We start from the raw sequence: 18,604 nt of genomic DNA on the forward strand, positions 1-18,604 counted from the left end.
TAATACATCGACCAGGAATTGAAATTCAGAGAAGCTACTCAATGTCTGATCCAATGGGATAGGATGGCTATGTGGTTAAAATTATAGAAATGTTAACATTGAATGAACACTAGTTTTACCTTTTTGAAGTTGTGTTATCCTTGGTCTTGTTGCTCTCTGTGTTCATACTGAGTGCCTTCCAAACTGTAGATTTGGACATTTCATCAGAGATATTAATTTCAGATGGATCACACCTATAAACAAAGTTTGGGTGTCATAATCAAGAAAGAGATAATCATGATTTTAAGCAAAGAAATCAACAAATTACATGTTCATCTCAATTTTTTTTTTTCCAATTCAGCCACATAATAAAGGTCATCCACAGAGAATCCTCTTCAACTCAAAGAATGGGCAAGTGAACTGTAAATTTTTGTTTAATGCCACTTTTGCTGCACCTCCTGAGTGGTGCTGTTTACCACATGCGTGGTTTTATTTTCACTATTGGGGAAAATTTCCCCTCAACTTCAGTTTGCAGACACTTATTGGGTCATGGAGCATGCATCCAAACATGGACACCACTGCCCATACTAAATTGCTGAGTTTTTGCGAAACAAAAATAAACTTGGTTTTCAGTTACATTTCTAAGTTGTTATGAGACAGGAGTCAGCATGTCTGCATGGCTAAATTATACCTTTTCACATGATAAAGCTACGACAATAAATCAGAAGGACACCAGAGTCCCTTTACATGTCAGCAGGGAGAAGATTCTCAAAGATTGTTAATAATTCACATCCAGCATTGCCTCCATTTGCTTTATTTATTCCACAGGCAAACTAAGTGTTAATGTGGAGGAACCTGTACTGTGTGCACTCGCTCCGCATTTGCCAGCTTTTTGCGCTTACTTCAAAATTGCTTTGCACATCTGCAGTAGTAAGGGAAGTTCTGTGACCAGGTGCAGTCTGTATGACCAATGTTCCTGCCATTGGACTTACTGCAGCCACAGTGTGCTGATGGTAGGTACTTAGTGAATGCAGCCATTCACTAAGCTTACTGCAATCGCATCTTTCAGCCCCATGTCCTTCAACACTAAGAAGGGCAAGAGCAGCAATATCTTGGGAACAGCATCACCTTCAATTTCCCATTCAAGGCACACATAATCTTGACATTATGGCCATTGCTTTATCATTACTGGGAGAAGTTCATGAAATTCTTTAACTTCACCAGAGCAGCAGCAGCAGTTCAAGAAGGAGGCCAATCACCACTGTCTCATAGTAATAAGCAAGCCCTTGCCATTGTGACCAAATCACCCCCCAAAAAAGTTGAAACATAGCACAATGATTGGCCATGTAGAATACATGGTCGGGTAACAAATTGAAATTTATTTTGTTCTGTCATGTCCTGTATTGTGCTTCTGTTACACAAGATTTTGAAAAATAAGAAAAGTAAAAGTTTAATTATTCCATGACAATGAATGTTCTATTTAAGCACAGTAATACATCCGTGCTTATTTATTAATCCTGCACCCAAACATTTACCAAGTTCCGAGTTTCAGAAGCTCAATACATACATTCTTTGTATGACAGTGTAAAATCTTCCACTTCTAACACCAAACTCTTCATGAGGGATGCAATCTGATTTGCTGCTCACTTTTTAAAAAGTTTACTAACCTGCTCCAGGACTTGGTGGATATGCAGTCCGGATCTGGTAATAAATTTTATCAAATAAGCAACAAGAAGCACTGTTGCAAACAAGTTTAAACTTAGGCAGCAATGTCTTATTTACAAAACAGCAGAAGGAACTGAGCAAATGAAGGGCCTTTTAGGATTTCCCACACTTTCAGCTTGTCAGCCAGAAGAATGAAGAATGGATCCATGCGCATTGTATAGCAGCATTAGCAAAGCTTTGTAGATTTCAGCTCATTAAACACATGGTTAACAACCGGCGCCGCAGCTTTATTGCAGTATGACATGATTGACTCTTCAATTGTGCGCCCATTGCAATGCATTTTATTCTGCAAATGTTCCATTCAAGAAAATAGCGCAAATCCGCAAGTGAGTTAGAAGTCGTTGAAATCAAAAGTAGTCCAGTTTTTATACTTTAACACACAGATCTGGAACATAATTGTAACAGGTACTTAGCCTATTCCACAAAGGACCATCTCTTCATTTGAAAGAGACAATTGGTTATGTATAACGGGGGTGGGGTGGGGGGGCTGTACCTCTCTGCAAGTGTGGGGCAAGGTGAGGAGGTAGGCCTCCATGAAAGGACAGAAAATTGAGATCAAACCGGCCCGGATAGTACTCTATTTGCGCAGTAATAAGATATTGCTGACAGCATGCATTGCACTTTTTGTAATTCTGCTGGTATCTAGCAGATTAAAATATTGACAGAGCATCCAGTACATTCTTGCACTGTTTTACCATAGACATGTTATCTGTCACCAGGGTATGAAGCTGCAAGATATGGAATGTTTTTTGAATATATCGGTTGGAATCATGCCCCAAAATAATAATGCACTATTGTGAAGTGTAATCTCACTGCTCAGAGAAACTTTTGGATGACAGATCATTAGTTCTGCTGAAATTAAAGTAAAATACTATGGATGCTGGAAATCAGAAACAAAAACAGAAAACGCTGGAAAACTCAGCAGGTCTGGCAGCATCTGTGGAGAGAGACATAGAGTTAACATTTCAAGTATGTATGACTCTTCTGCAGAGTATATTTTACTGGTATTCCCTGTATACGTAGAGACTACCCAATCTGGGCCGGGATTCTCCGCCGCCGGGTTCTCTGTTATACCGGCGCCCGGGGGGGTTTCCGACGGCGTGGGGCTGCCCCACAATGGGAAACCCCATTGACTGGCCGGCTTAATGGAGAATCCCGCCAGCCAGTCGGGGCAGAAATGTGGCGCGGCGGGGCGGAGAATCCAGACCCTGATCTATTTACAAATACTGATATTATTTGGATGTAAAAATATAATGTATTAACTAAACACCAAGTTATGTATTCTAGTTTGGCATCTGATATCATTCAGGTGAGAAATGACTTAAAATGCTCAATATAAACAGCATGTAAAACATCTATACGCAACCACTGAAACTGTATGAACTTAATTGTGAAGTATTAGAAGCACTATTGACTAGATTACCTATAAACATTACTCTTTACTGGGCTTTGAAGCAGTTTTCTACTTTCCATTGGTAGCTGCACGCCACTGTCCCCTGGTTCCAGCATTTTCTCTGATTCCTAGATGAGAGAGATACAAACACTGTACTAGATTTAAAAAATCCTCCCATAATGATTTACTGATCTGCTAAAAATGTTTTTCATGTGATACAAATGATGATCTGTAGAAATCCAGGGATATTATTGCACAGATACGCAACTAGGGGAGAGGTTTTTTTTTGTAATATGAGGTAGGTGGTTCTGAGAAATAGAAACCTCATTATGGCAGAGTTCCGCAGTTTATTTCCACACATTCTATTATCATATGTAACCCCAAATGTTCGAATACATCAAATTGTTCTAATTTATAAAAATACCAAGATTCTCCCCTACCCGGCGGGGCGGTCCGTACCGGCGGCGAGGAGTGGCGTGAACCACTCCAGCGTCGGGCCATCTGGAAGGTGCGGAGTCAACCTCCGCACCTTCAGGGGCTAGGCCGGCGCCGGCGGGGTTGGCGCCGCCCCAACCGCCCTCATCCCAGCGCATGCGCAGGGGGTTCGTCTCCGCACCGGCCATGACAGAGGTCCACAGCAGCCGGTGCAGAGGGAAAGAGTGCCCCAAACCACAGGTCCGCCCACGGATCGGTGGGCCCCGATTGCGGGCCAGGCCACCGTGGGGGCACCCCCCAGGCCAGATCCCCCCGCGACCCCCAAGAACCCCAGAGGCCGCCCGCAGAGCCAGGTCCCGCCGTTAAGTACCAGGTCTACTTTACGCCGGTGGGACTGGCCTAAAATGGGCGGCCGCTCAGCCTATTGCGGGCCGGAGAATCGCCGGGGGGGGGCCGTGGTGAGCGGCCGCCGGCCGGCGCGATTCCCGTCCCTGCCAAAATCCCGGCGCCGGAGAATTCGGCAGAGCGAGGGCGGGATTCACGCCACCCCCCCCCCCCCCCAGCGATTCTCCGGCCCGGCGGGGTTTGGAGAATCTCGTCCACTATCTTATTTGCCAGCTTTATTTAGAATTTTCCAAATTATACAAAAAATTAACTATGGCCGTGATTCTCCGCGAACCGGCTGGGCGGGCCACTCTGGTGCCGAGGGGTGGCATGAACCACTCCGGCGTCGGGCCGCCCCGAAGGTGCGGAATACTCCACACCTTCAGGGGCTAGGCCGGCACCAGATTTTTGGCGCCTGCCAGCCGTCTTGGAAGGGCCTCTGCCGGCCGGCGCGAGTTGGCGCATGCACGGGATTGCCAGCGTATGCTGGCGTCATCCCAGCGCATGCACAGGAGGGTTTTTCTCCGCACCGGCCATAGCGGAGGTTGACAGCGGCTGGTGCGGAGGGAAAGCATGCCCCCACGGCACAGGCCCACCCACGGATCGGTGGGCCCCGATCATGAGCCAGGCAACTGTGGGGGCACCCCCCGGGGCCAGATCTCCTTGCGCCCCCCGAGGACTCTGCAGGCCGCCCGTGGAGCCAGGTCTCGCCGGTAAGGACCTGTTGTGATTTACGTCGGCGGGACCCGCCGAAAACGGGTGGCCACTCGGCCCATCGCGGGCCGGTGAATCGCCGGGAGGGCGCTGTCAGCAGCCGCCGACCGGCGCACCGCGATTCCCACCCCCGCGCCGGAGAATTTGGCAGCTGGCGGGGGTGGGATTCACGCCGCCCCCCAGCGATTCTCCGACCCGGCAGGGGGTTGGAGAATCCCGCCCTATGTATTTAATTTTTGTAACCATGGATTAGGATGATGTATGAATTCCTTCACATTTCAGAATTTATTGAATGGAAAGTGTTTGTGAATGAATTATATTTAAGTAATGTCCTTCAGAAGTGAACTTGCTCAGATTTAAAAAGCCACTGAACTAGAAGCGGATTAATGGAAATGGAGGTTAATATACAGAAGGTCTGTCTTTGCAGTTAGAAATGATCTAAAAAGGAAATAAATGCCAAAAAAGTAAATTGGCCAACAAAAGGCAGAGCACATGGCTTATTATAGTTTATTGTTTTTCATAGAGGGACATGAAATTGTACAGAGATAGTGAGGTTTATTTACAACTGTTTCTCTATATTCTTTCTTGCTGATTGTTAATAAGGCAGTTAGGCAATAAGGCAATAAGGCAGTTCAATGATTTGAGTCAAGCTTTCTCTTACTGAAGCGTTTATCAGTTTCTTATTGAGAAAGACTTGGGTTCATTTCAATACTATGTAACTTGGGAAAATATGATCTGAAGTGTCTGAAAGATACATTTATCACATTCAGATCACAAAAGGTCCTATTCCTGCACCTTGGATTCCAGTGAGCAACTTTGAGCCCACGTTCGCAGTGCATGGGATCGCCAAGGCGGGCTGAAAACCAGAGATAATAATAATCTTTATTGTCACAAGTAGGCTTACATTAACACTGCAATGAAGTACTGTAAAAGGCCCCTCGTCGCCATATTCCGGCGCCTGTTCGGGTACACCGAGGTAGAATTCAGAATGTCCAAATTACCTAATAGCATGTCGTTTGGGAGGAAACCGGAGTACCCGGAGGAAACCCACGCAGACACGGACAGAACGTGCAGACTCCGCACAGACAGTGACCCAAGCCGGGAATTGAACCTGGGACCCTGGTGCTGTGAATCCACAGTCCAACCACTGTGCTACCGTGTGAATCAGGATACACAATTCTCTCTGGAGAGATTGTGTGGCCGGTGATGCCACGAGGTTCATTCCCACAAAGGGTGAGAACCTCACATGGCAAGATTTGCAACAAGTTTTGAAAAAAAGAGATTGAATTGAGAGGATTACACCCCCATCCCCCACCCCCACCCCCACCCCGGGGGTGCAAAGTTAAGCACCCTGGGGGGAGAGAGACATGCCCGGACAGTGCCATCCTGTGCGGGAGAGGGGGCAGTTCCAGGGGCAGGCCCTTTGTGGGGGGAGAAAAGAGAGAAAGAGTGCTGAGGCCATTGAGAGAGAAACTTGCAGTCTTGGCAGGGGAAGGATGCGGGCACAGGGGCGGAGCAAACATTTGGTGGGGGTAGGTGGGAATGCAGGCTATACTTCTGTGATGGGTGTGGGGGAGGGGGAAGAGAGTCCCCGATAATTTTCTGCTGGGGGGGGGGTGGAGAATCCCGATGAGACCTCTGTGTTGGGGGTAGTTGATCTTCAGTTCTGATCGGGGCACCCTTTTAAGATAACGCCTCAATCTCTGGCCGGCTCTATCAGGCCCCGCCCTACCAGAATGATGGCATAAACCACGGCCATTCATTTTTTTTACTCAGAGGCTTAAGATCTGGAGTGAAAACTGGTCTGTGCAGCTGGAGGGCTACACAGCGGGCTTCAGTCTCAGCCTGATACTTTGAAAAAATACGGTAAGATTCCGCACAATATATAATTACATATGGATTTTAAGATATTCAGATTGTTGGAGTGAGTGACCAGTAATGGGTATCAATACAAAACTGCATTGACAAGACATCTGTATGAAACCTTATCAAGTCGCTCGCATAGAAAATGTAAAATTTTAACAGCATTTGCAGATCAAAAAAGCTTTATGATATTAATGTGTTTCATTAATGCAAACCAGATGCAACGTGCAGCAGTTAGACTCAATACTCATATTAATCATTTTGTACCTTCATGTACAGTGTACACCCACAATCTCTAGCTGAAGGCCAAAGATAAAAGCAGGATAAAGAGATATATAACCAACACAACCTCATGCGCAAGATAAATCTCTTGTTCTGATCTAAAATAAAATTTAAATTACCTAGTGAATCCAATCAATTATTCCATGTAGTACTTAGTAGGTGGTGTGATGGCACAGCCATTTTTCATATCATTACACTGTCATATTCATAAGATATATAGGAGCAGAATTAGGCCGTTTGGCCCATCAAGTTTGCTCCGCCATTTGATCATGGCTGATCTCATCCTGGCCTTAACTCCACCGGCCTGCCCATTCTCCATAACCCTTCAACCCATTACCAATTAAAAATCTGTCTAACTCATCCTTAATATTGTGTTAGGAAATGCAGTTCTAACTATTATTCCACACACTGAATTCAGCTGAACTCCCCTTGACGGAGGCAGGGAGGAAGGGAAAATGCTGCAAAATAACAAGTTGATTGCTCTTATGACTGATTTGAAGTTGTCGTTTGTAAAGCTTAGGGAAGATTGATAAATTGTTTCCATTGGGTGGGTAAGGCAAGGTAGTTCAATGAAGGAAAGAAAAATACATTTTATAAAGGGAGAAAAATAGCATAATGACTATTTGCAGAAGGAGGCTATTCGGCCCATCAAGTCAGCACCGACCCTACCAAGTGCATCCTACCTTAGCCCACTCCCCGCCCTCTCCCCATTACCCCATAACCTGCACATCTTTGGACACTAACGGGTAACTTAGCATGACCAATCCACCTAACCTGCACATCTTTAGACTGTGGGAGGAAACCGGAAGCCCACGCAGACACGGGGAGAACATGCAAACTCCGCACAGACCAGATCAGAATCGAACCCAGGACCCTGGCACTAAGGGCAAGCAGTGCTAACCACTGTGCCACCATACCGTTCCTTGGTAAATTACTAGAATTGTGCAAAGGCACAAATTTCCGAATGTGCAAGGGGTAACTACTGTACAGTGTTTAGAATGTTATCAAAAAATAGAACTTGTTTTCATTAATCAAATATCGACAGCCAACTAATTGAAGGGAAAGATGGTCTGGGTGAGTACTTTTTAAAATGTAATTTACTGACCCTCCATATGTAGAAGTAAACATACCAGAATTATTCTTGCTGACGTGGAGATATTTGGGCCTAAGCAAATCTCCAGTAAACAACTTTTACTAAAACATCAAAATAAATATTTTGTGCATGTATATTATTTTCTGAAAAAAGAAATGCATTGAAGGAAAAGCATACTCAAAACTTTGTCTCTCCTTTAACCCATGACTAAAACCTGCCAAATAGAACCCACCCTTTATGTGCATTTTGTTCTGCACATTCATTCCATATATTGTAGCTTATTGAGAGAATTAAATCTTACCCCATCCTCTTTGACCTTTTTGGCATCATCTAGTTTTTTCTTCTTACTTTCAGGCATTAGATCATCAAGCCAGCTGAGCTCACGCTTCAGGAAGCAAAGGTCCATCAATTTTCTAACAAAAACTAGAGCTAACACCTGCAATATATCATCAGAGATCAAATTAAGAAATATTGAAGAGATATACACAACTTTATTGTTAACAATTAAATACCTATACTAAAACACTCGGAGATTTACACAGGTTTTCCTTACACCACAGACTTCAGTAGTCATCTCCCCCAGTTGTTTAAAGGGGAATGCCTTTTATTGCTTTGCCACAAATTGGTAAATATAGGAGATACGTATAAATGGGCATTACACTCCTTGTTACATTATCTGTCACTCAACTAGATTGGGTATTATAACATGCACAGAATATAGTTACCAGAGGACCAATGTAAATATTAATATGAACAGTTCAATATTAGCTATATGCATTTTGCATCAATAAATTTCATAAATGTCAGTGACTAAATAGTATTAAGATTCAACATCAGCTTATAACTGAATATCAAAAGTTAGAAAGTGACCCAATATCATAGAGCCTCGAAATTCTTCATTTTGAACTAAAAACACATTGGCGGAATGTTCCATTCTGGAGATTAAGTACAGTGGCAGGCGAGAAAGTCTGCTTGATTCTCGCTGCGTAGCGAAGTGGAATTTTGCGGCCGATCTTGCGCTTTTGAGCTAATTAATTATGCATCAGCAAGGAGCTCATCAAATCTTGAGCAGAGATTTGTCCACCCCACTGTTACCTCATGGGTTGGAAGGTCCTGGCACCATTTCTAAATGGCACCCACACACACATTTACTCACTGCAGGCCAGCTGTGTTCTGGAGGTATACATTACAATACCGGCCAAACGGATCAATCCCTCTGCTCCATGCTTCAGCAAGGCCTTCCTGGAGATTCTCCTCCAGGCGGCCAAGGAAAGGTGCGAGGTCCTCTTTCTGACAGACAGGAGCAGGAGGTCCATCCAACTGATCATGCTGGTATGGGAGGAGGTCGCCAGGGAGTCCAATGACAGGCCTCTGGAATCAGCCCTGAGCGAAATGTTAGATGCAGAGACAGGCAGGGGAACATCATGCAGAGTTGTCAGAGGCCATAACCAGATTAGAATGATGGCTGGAGGAGTCCTTCCACATTCTGTCTGATGTCATGGTTCTGGTATGCGAGTGCATCGAAGGGTGGCGGCTGCCTTGGGGACCTCGGTCCAGTAGTTTCTGCTGGATTTGCACTCGGATCTGCACACCATTACTCTGGCTATGGATGTGTTCCAGCAGTGGCTAGATGAGGAAGAGATGGGGTACCTCAACATCCCTCCAGGTGCCCCTTCTCAAGGAGTCAGGGAGGGGCCCCTGAGGCATCCAAAGTGAGGAGGAACACGAGCCAGGCACCCCGAGGGCCGGAGATACCCAGGGCTCTCTAAAGATTTCCTGCCGCTCCACATCCCTTCTACCTGTGACCCTATCAATTCCAGCAGGTCAGGCCGGGATAGGTACACCTGCCCCCAGAGCAAGAGACCCTTAGCAGGCCAGGGCCATCCAGGACCTGGCTGAAAGAACTGCACTTATGTTTAGCTGCTTAAGGATGTGTGGTAGTGGACTGCTTATCCCATTCCACAGCGGCCACATGGTCCCGAGGATACTGCACCGTCCAAGGATGGCCTCATCATTAAGAGTTGATTGTATTTATGCTTCCTCCATGGTAAATGTGAGATCGATGACCTTTCATGATATGTTGCATCAAAGAATGGAGGGAACTGCACTTGTAACAACTTCTCTTCAACCTTTTCCTCCTGGGATCATGTAGCTATGAGGTTGTCACAGGCACATCTTCCACATTGCGCCCATGCGGCCCGTTTGAGCCCTTGTCCTCTTCAGATTCATCCCCTTCAATGTCTCCTCGTCTGAGGAGATGCGTTGGTTCTTCATGTCCCCCTGTGGCAACACATCCCTCCTTTGCAGCGCTAAGTTGTGCAGGATGCCCCTCATCCACAAACATTCACTCCCTCCACCACTGAAGCACAGTGGCAGCCATGTGTACCAACAAAACGCTATACTGCAGGAATTCATCAAGGTTCCTTAATAAGCACCTTCCAAACCCATGACCGCTGCCATCTAGAAGGGCAGCAGATACCTGGGAACCCCACCCCCTGGAAGTTTCCAGCCAAGCCACCCACCTTCTTGACTTGGAAATATATCACAGTAAGAAGTCTTACAACACCAGGTTAAAGTCCAACAGGTTTGTTTCAAACACTAGCTTTCGGAGCACTGCTCCTTCCTCAGGTGAATGAAGAGGTATGTTCACCTGAGCAAGGAGCAGTGCTCCGAAAGCTAGTGATTTGAAACAAACCTGTTGGACTTTAACCTGGTGTTGTAAGACTTCTTACTGTGCTCACCCCAGTCCAACTCCGGCATCTCCACATCATGGAAATATATCGCCATTCCTTCACTGTCACTGGGTCAAAATCATGGAATTCCCTTCCTAACAGCACTGTGGGTGTACCTGCAATGCAGGGACTGCAACGGTTCAAAAAGGAAGGTCACCACCATCTTCTCAAGGGTAATTAGGGATGGACAATAAACGCTGGCCTAGCCAGTGATGCTCACATCCCTTGAATGAATAAAAACAAAATATAGAAGAATGTAATTCTGAAATTATTTATGGGACACTGTTGTTTACCATAGTAAATTAAATGATCCATCCTGCCAGGAAGGCATGAATTAACGAGCAAGAGGCACTTAACTTGTGGGGAAAAATGCATTTTTCACAAATCTGGAGGTGAAGCATGAAACTTGTTCAGAATGTATGATGGAAAGATAAAATGCCAAGCCTGCCCTCTAGGCACTTAAACTGTGTGAAGGAGAGCTGCATTAGCCTCTTCAGTGTAAAGGAGCAATGTTCTAAAAAAAAGTACATCAGGTGCAAGAAGAGATCACAGATGAATGCAGTCTTGTACGCGCACTATATTTGTTTGGAACTGAAAAGCTGTATAACCTTAAGTGAAAGGGAAACAATTAATATTAAAATGAAATCCTAAACACAGTTGCAGTTATTAAGAGGTATATACCCAAGCAGCAACATTCACAAAACACCTATTATTGGAACAGAAGTTGGCCATTTAGTTCTGAGCCTGTTCCGCCATTCAATGAGATCACGGCTCATCTGCAACCTATACACCCACCTTTGGCCCATATCCCTTAATACCTTCGGATAACAAAAATTTAGCATATAAAATTTACAACTGATCTAACATCACTTTCCATTTGCGGAAGAGAGTTCCAAACTTCTATCATGTTTTGTTTGTTGAGGTGTTTCCCAATTTCACTCCTGAAAGGTCTGATTCTGATTTTTAGACCCTGACCCCCAGTCCTCGACACTCCAACCAGTAGAAATAGATTTTCTTTCTCTACCATATCTCTTCCCCTTAATATCTTGAAAACTTTGATCAAATCACCATTTAATCTTCTAAATTACTAGAAATACAACCCTAGTTTACGTAACCTCTCATAATCTAACCCATTCTGTAGTCTCTCCTTCCTTCCCAGAAACAATACTTTTCACTGTATACTAATACATGTGACAATAATAAATCAAATCAAATCAAATCAAATCCTTGGAGTTCAGGTATCATTCCGGTAAATCCACACTGCTCTCCCTCCAAGGCCAATATATGATTCCTAAGGTGTCTAGAACTGCTCACAGTGACTCCAAGTGTGGTTTGACCAGGGTTTTGCATAGCTATAACATTCTTTCTACCCCCAATGTATTCTAGTCCTCTAGACTTAAAAGGCCTTAGTCTTTTTGATTATTTTCTGTGACTGCTCATTGCATTTTAATTATCTATGTAAATAACCCTCCAAATCTCTTGTTTCTTTATACTTAAAAGTAAATGAACTAGTGAACTGTGAAAGCAATGAATATTAACAAGAAAATAATGAAAGTAGGTAGGTGCATAATAGAAAATTGCATATCACATAACGGAGGCTGAATCGCTGTAGGCACAAAACCTAACAATAATATTATTGGCTCATGGAGTAAGTTAACTTTGAACTCTGAGTAGTAGCAAGGGTAGAGTACTCTCAACATCGTAAAGAAATGCAAAATGTATAAACACACAGATTCATAGTGGACAAACATGGTTGTCGTGCAGTGCACTCAATGAATGTTGACAGCCATCATCCTTGTGGAAAAAAAGCATTCAACAGGAGTGACTCAGCAAGGACTGGTGGTGTTCTAAAAAAAATAAGAGCCCTTAAAGGAAGTGAGTTACAAATCAGCAGGGAAGGAATAGAAGACAACAAAGCTAGTGGATAGGACCAAGATACTGGCTGGTTGCTAGCATGATTACATAGGTTTGCATTGTCAAGAATTCCTGCAATCATGTGGTGACAGATAATGATTGAGCAGCATGACACAAGATAGTACTGTCATAATATCAACAGAAATTACATGACAATGTTCCAACATCACATCTGACAGCAGTGTAACAACCCAAGGGTGATCCAGCCTGGCTCCACATAGAGAAGGTTGCGCTTGAGATCAGAAAGGCGTTCAATAATGTTAGACATATGCCTGATATACATATATAATCAGGTTAGAATAAGGTAGAGGATTAGGTTGGTGCTGCAGGTTTTGTTTTACTAGAAATAGCTTAAATTCCATTTCACTAGAATGAGCATTTTAATATGACAATTGCCCCAGTTGCAAGAAGCCCAGATGAGGGACCATAATTGAGTGGTTGCATGAATAAGTAGCCCTACCACAAAGTGTACACATGAGTGTATTTTAATTTTGTTTAACAAAGCAAGTTAACTTATATCTGAGAATAGAGTAGGAATTTCCTTTGTAAACAGTGACTCATTCTATGGTACAATGATTTGGTAAGGGAGTAGAACAGGCAGACTGGATGACTTGCACTAAGCATAAACAACTGATAACAGGTAGAAACAAACAATGGAATATTGACCACGTAGGTTTGAAGGTTGGTATGCCTCAAGGGAATTTTGTGAAATTGATCATGGGGAAACAATCCTTAGCATGCCATAAGGACACAATAAGGATGGGCTTCTCACAATGGTCTGAATGAAGACCTTGACATAATACTGGGCACCTTGATTTATAGAGGAACCGCTATAGGCCAACAATGAACTCCAGATCCGGAAAAGACTCTCGTTGCAATAAGTAGTGGAGAGAAATTTCCAAGGGTGGATTCATGCTCACTTTGGTGAGACCTTGAGAAGAAGCAAGGTACCAAACCAAGGAGAAAGAAGACTTGTTTGCATATTCCAGCCATCAGATTGGGTCCAGTACTTGGCACCTATCATGATCATATGTTATTGCTGTATTACTAGTGTGTTATATATCCAGTCTTATCCTCTGATGAAACTCAACATATTCACCATAATGGTTTCAGTCCACCCTGCTTAAATGGAATCCCTAAAATAGGTGATCCAAAGACACAAACCGTAGAGAATGTTATCAGGGATTGGTCATAGTGCATAGGTGACTTAAGGGCAATGCTGATCACCAGAGAACGGCAGCATGATGCAAGGTGACGGTCCAGGATGTTGACTGGGCCTGCTGTTTCAATCATGATTCAAAAACTGAGGGCACCAGTTTTCAAATTAAGGATGGTGTGTTAGCATGAATGTGTACACTAAGAACTGTAATCTTTGCACCATATGCTGGTTATGTGGTTTTGTTTGACTCAGAAAATCTTAATTAGATTTCCGCTGATATCCTTCTGGATGTTATGACTGAAGAAGTTATTTACAGTACACACAACCGGTAACTGTGACAACTGCGAAGGAGATCTCAGTGGTGCACACAAATCACAATCACAGCATCTCCTTAATGCTGTCACTCACGGTGTTGACTTCAACAAACTTGGAAATCAAATTGAGACAAGTATCAGTGAAAGACCAGACAATTCACTGCAGTCCAGTGATCTGTTCTTGACCAAACCAGTGGCCTAACAGAGGTCATAGTCTTTAGTCAAGACATGCATGCAATTGCACAAAAACATACACTTGGCAAGCCTACCACTGCCAATCCCACTGCATGCATCACAGTGACAGATGATTTCTTGAAAATTATGTCACCCATAAGTACAGAACAGGATATTCCTAGTACAGATAAAGATCCCTCTGGATCACTGGTGCATGGAAATCATAAGAAGCTTGCAAGAGTTATCAACTACCAGCTAATCCTGAAATTACAGATTTGCATAGGAACAGTATATGAGCTAGTTCAAATTACACTAGGTCACAATCATGAGGGGAAAGCAGAGCACATGGGTCGGATTTAGTGGAAGTACTATTAGGCAAATGAAAAAAAACTATCACAAATCTTGAAATCAGTCTTTTAATATGTATAGTTGAAATCCAAATAAGATGAGGAATGCAAAGGCAATACAAGGATGTCAGGTCTAAAGAGGAAAGGTGCAAAAAGCAGGAAATGCTAGTTAACAAATTTGTTCTGCTATGTTGAGTGCACCTTCATTTGCAGAATAAATCATAATGGTTTATGACAAAGCAGTCTCTCTGCCTGCATGGGCTGCTTTTGCAATCATCATTTTTGCATCTTGTATTCTGTAACTTATTGTTGCTGCTCAGGAAATGCCTACTGCTATTTTCTATGAAGCTTTTGTTCTGAGTGATATGTGTGCTACATGTCACACACAATGATAACATCTGGAAAACATCGTTGATGCATGTTATAGAGCACAAAATGGTCCAATGGCTGATATGAAAGTTCCCTCCCTTGAATTGTACCTCATTGCAGTTGTCCTGTGCTGAGGGTGGGGTATAGGTTTGACGAGCCATGGTTGCAGTATGAGTGGCAGATGTACAAGTCACGAGTGCTCTCTGGAAAAGATTACCTGAATGATTGTCAGCCAGTGATTCCACTTTCATGGAGTAATGGCCCTTTCTTTCAATGAAAGTACAAAATTGATTTTCTGCCTCCCACCTCTTGTGGAGGCAGGTCACTGGCAGATTTTCCCAGTCCCAACAAAGTGGCCATTTGCGTTGCTCACCAGCCATCTTGTCGGGAAACCCGCCGTGGCGGGCTGCCTTTGTTGGCACTAGAAGATCTCGCCAGTGGGAAGGACTAGAAAATTCCACCCATGTCTTTCAGCAAAATCAAAATGCATTTACCTGTTGCTGCTCACTGCCAAAAGTTTTCAGGTATTCACATGGTGATGGAGTAGTCAGTTGTACCTGACCTAACAAGTTACGAATAACTGGTGTATATGAATTTATTAAGCAATTTTACATATACTTAACAAAAAAGTGGAGACAACAGAAAGGATTCTTATCCATCCATGTCCTTGGATTTTTCGAGCATTGCCAACACAGGCAATGCATTTCTTCTGTCTCTGAAGTGACGTTACTATGTCTCAGAAGAATCATACCACAGAAGCCATGATGAAACTGTGGCATCAAAGACTCTGATTTTCCAACTTTTATCCCTAAATCCATTCACGTCGGCGTGAGGGCAGACTAAAATGAAACCTGACTGGTCTCTCAAGGCGGGCACACGTCCCAGAGTCGCTCAGGTGAGTGCATCGCTCAGGGGGATGGTGGTAATGCCCAGTCATGGATCCATGTGTGGTGGTGGGAATTTCCTGATGAACTATTGTGTGCTGGGACTGCCTTTAAAAAATGTGCCCCGATCTTCGAGAAATTATGTTACTGGCGGGGTGGACTCTTGCCAGTGTTACGTCGTGTAACCCACCCCTTGAAGTTTTTGAGCCTAAGTCCCGAACGATATGGTGGAGAAAGCCGCCTCAATGCTACTTTTCCCACCCGCTATCGGGCTTTGTCAATATCCTGGAAAATGTTGCCTTTGGTCTCACATTCACCCAGTGGTCTGCCTCCTGTGCCCATTGCTGCCTCTATTTGTTCACCCACATGGTAATCTATTTTCCACCCACATGGTTAAACATATCAATGAAAAACGTCCTTCACGACTGTGATTACTGTCTCCCTTTATATAATCGTTTTTTTTTACAACGCATTTTATTCAAACTTGTATCAGAGTAGGTTACAGCAAATAAACACCCCGGGAAACATTCTTACCAACAATCAACTATACAGTTTGTACAGATTTTTTTCCTTTTTCACCCCCCCCCCCTCCATCACCACCCCCCACCCCGCCTGCGACGAACAGCTCCTCAAACACGGTCACAAACATCCCCCACCTTTTCTCAAACTCCCCTGCTGAGCCCCTGACCTCATACGTTATCTTCTCTAACCACAGGAAGTCATACAGGTCACCCAACCATGCTGCTACCCCCGGTGGCGATGCCGACCGCCACTCCAGCAAAATCCGTTGCCGTGCAATCAGAGAGGCGAAGGCCAAGACATCGGCCTTCCTCCTCTCCATGAGCTCCTGCTTCTCTGAGACCCCAAATATCGCCACCAAAGGGTCCGGGTCCACTCCCTCCTCCACTGTCCTGGCTAAGACCGGGAACACGCCTGCCCAGAATCTTCCCAATTTTTCACAACCCCAAAACATGTGTGCATGATTCGCTGGCCCCCGCCCACACCTCTCACACTCATCTGCTACCCCCTGAAAGAACCCACTCATTCTCGCCCGAGTCATATGCACCCTGTGCACCACCCTGTATCAGTCTCATCCTTGCACAAGAGGAGGTCCCGTTTATCCTACGCAGTGCCTCACTCCATACTCCCCAATTGATCTCCATTCCCAACTCCGCTTCCCATTTCTCCTTGATCTTCACCACCCACTCGCCTCCCTGCTCCCCCAGCCACTTATAGATATCCCCAATTCTTCCCTCCCCTTCCACATCCGGAAGCAGCAGTCGCTCCAGCAGGGTATATCCTGGCAATCGAGGGAACCCCTTCCAGCCCTTTCGTGCAAAGTCCCTAACCTGTAGATACCTGAACTCACTACCCCTCGGCAGTTCTACCCTCTCCCTTAGCTCCTCCAGACTGCCGAACCCTTCCTCCAAATACAAATCCCTCACCTTGACCCACTTCCCTCCACCTCCTGTATACACTATCCATCCCCCCCGGCTCAAACCCATGATTCTCGCACAGCAGCGTTAGCACCGACATCCCTTCCACCCTAAAATGCCTCCTCAGCTGATTCCATATCTTCACCGTGGACTGCACCACTGGGCTCCCTGAATACCTACTCGGAGCCATTGGCAATGCTGCCGTCACCATAGCCCTCAAACTAGACCCCTTACAAGATTCCTCCTCCATCTTAACCCACTCTACCCTTTCTCCTTCCCACCACCGCCGCACCTTGTCCACATTCGCCGCCCAATAATAATGAAGCAAGTTTGGTAACGCCAACCCTTCTTGCTGCCTCTATAGCAGGCTCCTCCCACTCTCAGCACCTTCCGCGCCCATACAAAGTCAGAGATGATTGTGTCCACTTTCCGAAAAAAGGCCTTTGGTATAAAGATCGGGAGAGCCTGAAAGATAAACAAGAACCTCGGCAGAATATTCATTTTCACCACTTGGACCCTCCCCGCCAACTTTAAGTACAGTGTATCCCACCTCTTAAGATTCACCCTGGCCTCCTCCACCAGCTTCGTTAAGTTCCACTTATGGAGCCCCGTCCATTCCCTCGCTACCTAAATCCCCAAGTACCTAAACCTATCCCTCGCTACCGTAAATGGCATCCCCCTAAATTAGCTTGCTGTGCCAGCTCATTCACCGGGAATACCTCGCTTTTCCCTACATTCAGCTTGTATCGAGAACCCTCTAAACTTCCCCAACAGGCCCATAATCCTTCCTATACTCTCCAACGGATCCGAAACATACAGCAAGAGATCCCCTTTACATAATCTGACTCCTCCTTCTGTAGCTCCAAGGAAAGAAAGCACTTACATTTATATTGCGCCTTTCATGACGTCAGAATCTCCCAAAGCCTAATACATTTGTTGTGAAGCATAGTCACAGTTATAATGTAGAAAATACAGTAGCAAATTAGCGCACAGCAAGGCCCCACAAACAGCAATGTGACAATGTTTTTTGAACAAAGTTGATGTTGATTGAAGGATTAATATTGGTTAGGAGAGCACTGGACCATCAGCCCAGATGTTTGTGCACATGAGCTTTACATTGCACAAGATGTGTCGGAAGGCAAAAGTGAGGGCTTTAACTTGAGGGCAATTCACCTCTAGAAAAGCTAAAGAAGATGTTGGGTGTAATTCTCCCAAAAGGGAACAAAGTCCCCTAGCAAGCGCATTTAGCCGCGTGTTTCCCGGCACTCGCAGTGAACTCCCAGTTGTAGCGAGAGATTGGGACACCATTTTTAAATGGCGTCCCGATCTCTGAGGCCCCCAAAGCGATCCCTGACCTCCCCCTTAGCCCGAACATAATATGGGAGTGTCCCCCGTGCACACCCCTCA

The 18,604-nt window shown here is 44.8% G+C and overlaps 1 protein-coding gene across 3 annotated transcripts in view; it reads right to left on the minus strand.

Annotated features, from left to right (window-relative positions):
- LOC140405470 (electroneutral sodium bicarbonate exchanger 1-like) overlaps positions 1–18,604 on the minus strand; it is a 391,515-nt gene that overhangs the window by 10,513 nt on the left and 362,398 nt on the right. For all 3 annotated transcript variants that reach the window (XM_072493938.1, XM_072493937.1, XM_072493936.1), the window contains 3 exons: positions 8,170–8,304; positions 3,128–3,225; positions 120–233 (listed from right to left, as the gene is read on the minus strand). In XM_072493938.1, coding sequence (XP_072350039.1) covers positions 120–233; positions 3,128–3,225; positions 8,170–8,304 — 347 coding nt within the window. The remainder of the gene's footprint in view (positions 1–119; positions 234–3,127; positions 3,226–8,169; positions 8,305–18,604) is intronic.

This window comes from Scyliorhinus torazame, chromosome X (assembly GCF_047496885.1).
Source record: "Scyliorhinus torazame isolate Kashiwa2021f chromosome X, sScyTor2.1, whole genome shotgun sequence".
NCBI lineage: Eukaryota > Metazoa > Chordata > Chondrichthyes > Carcharhiniformes > Scyliorhinidae > Scyliorhinus > Scyliorhinus torazame.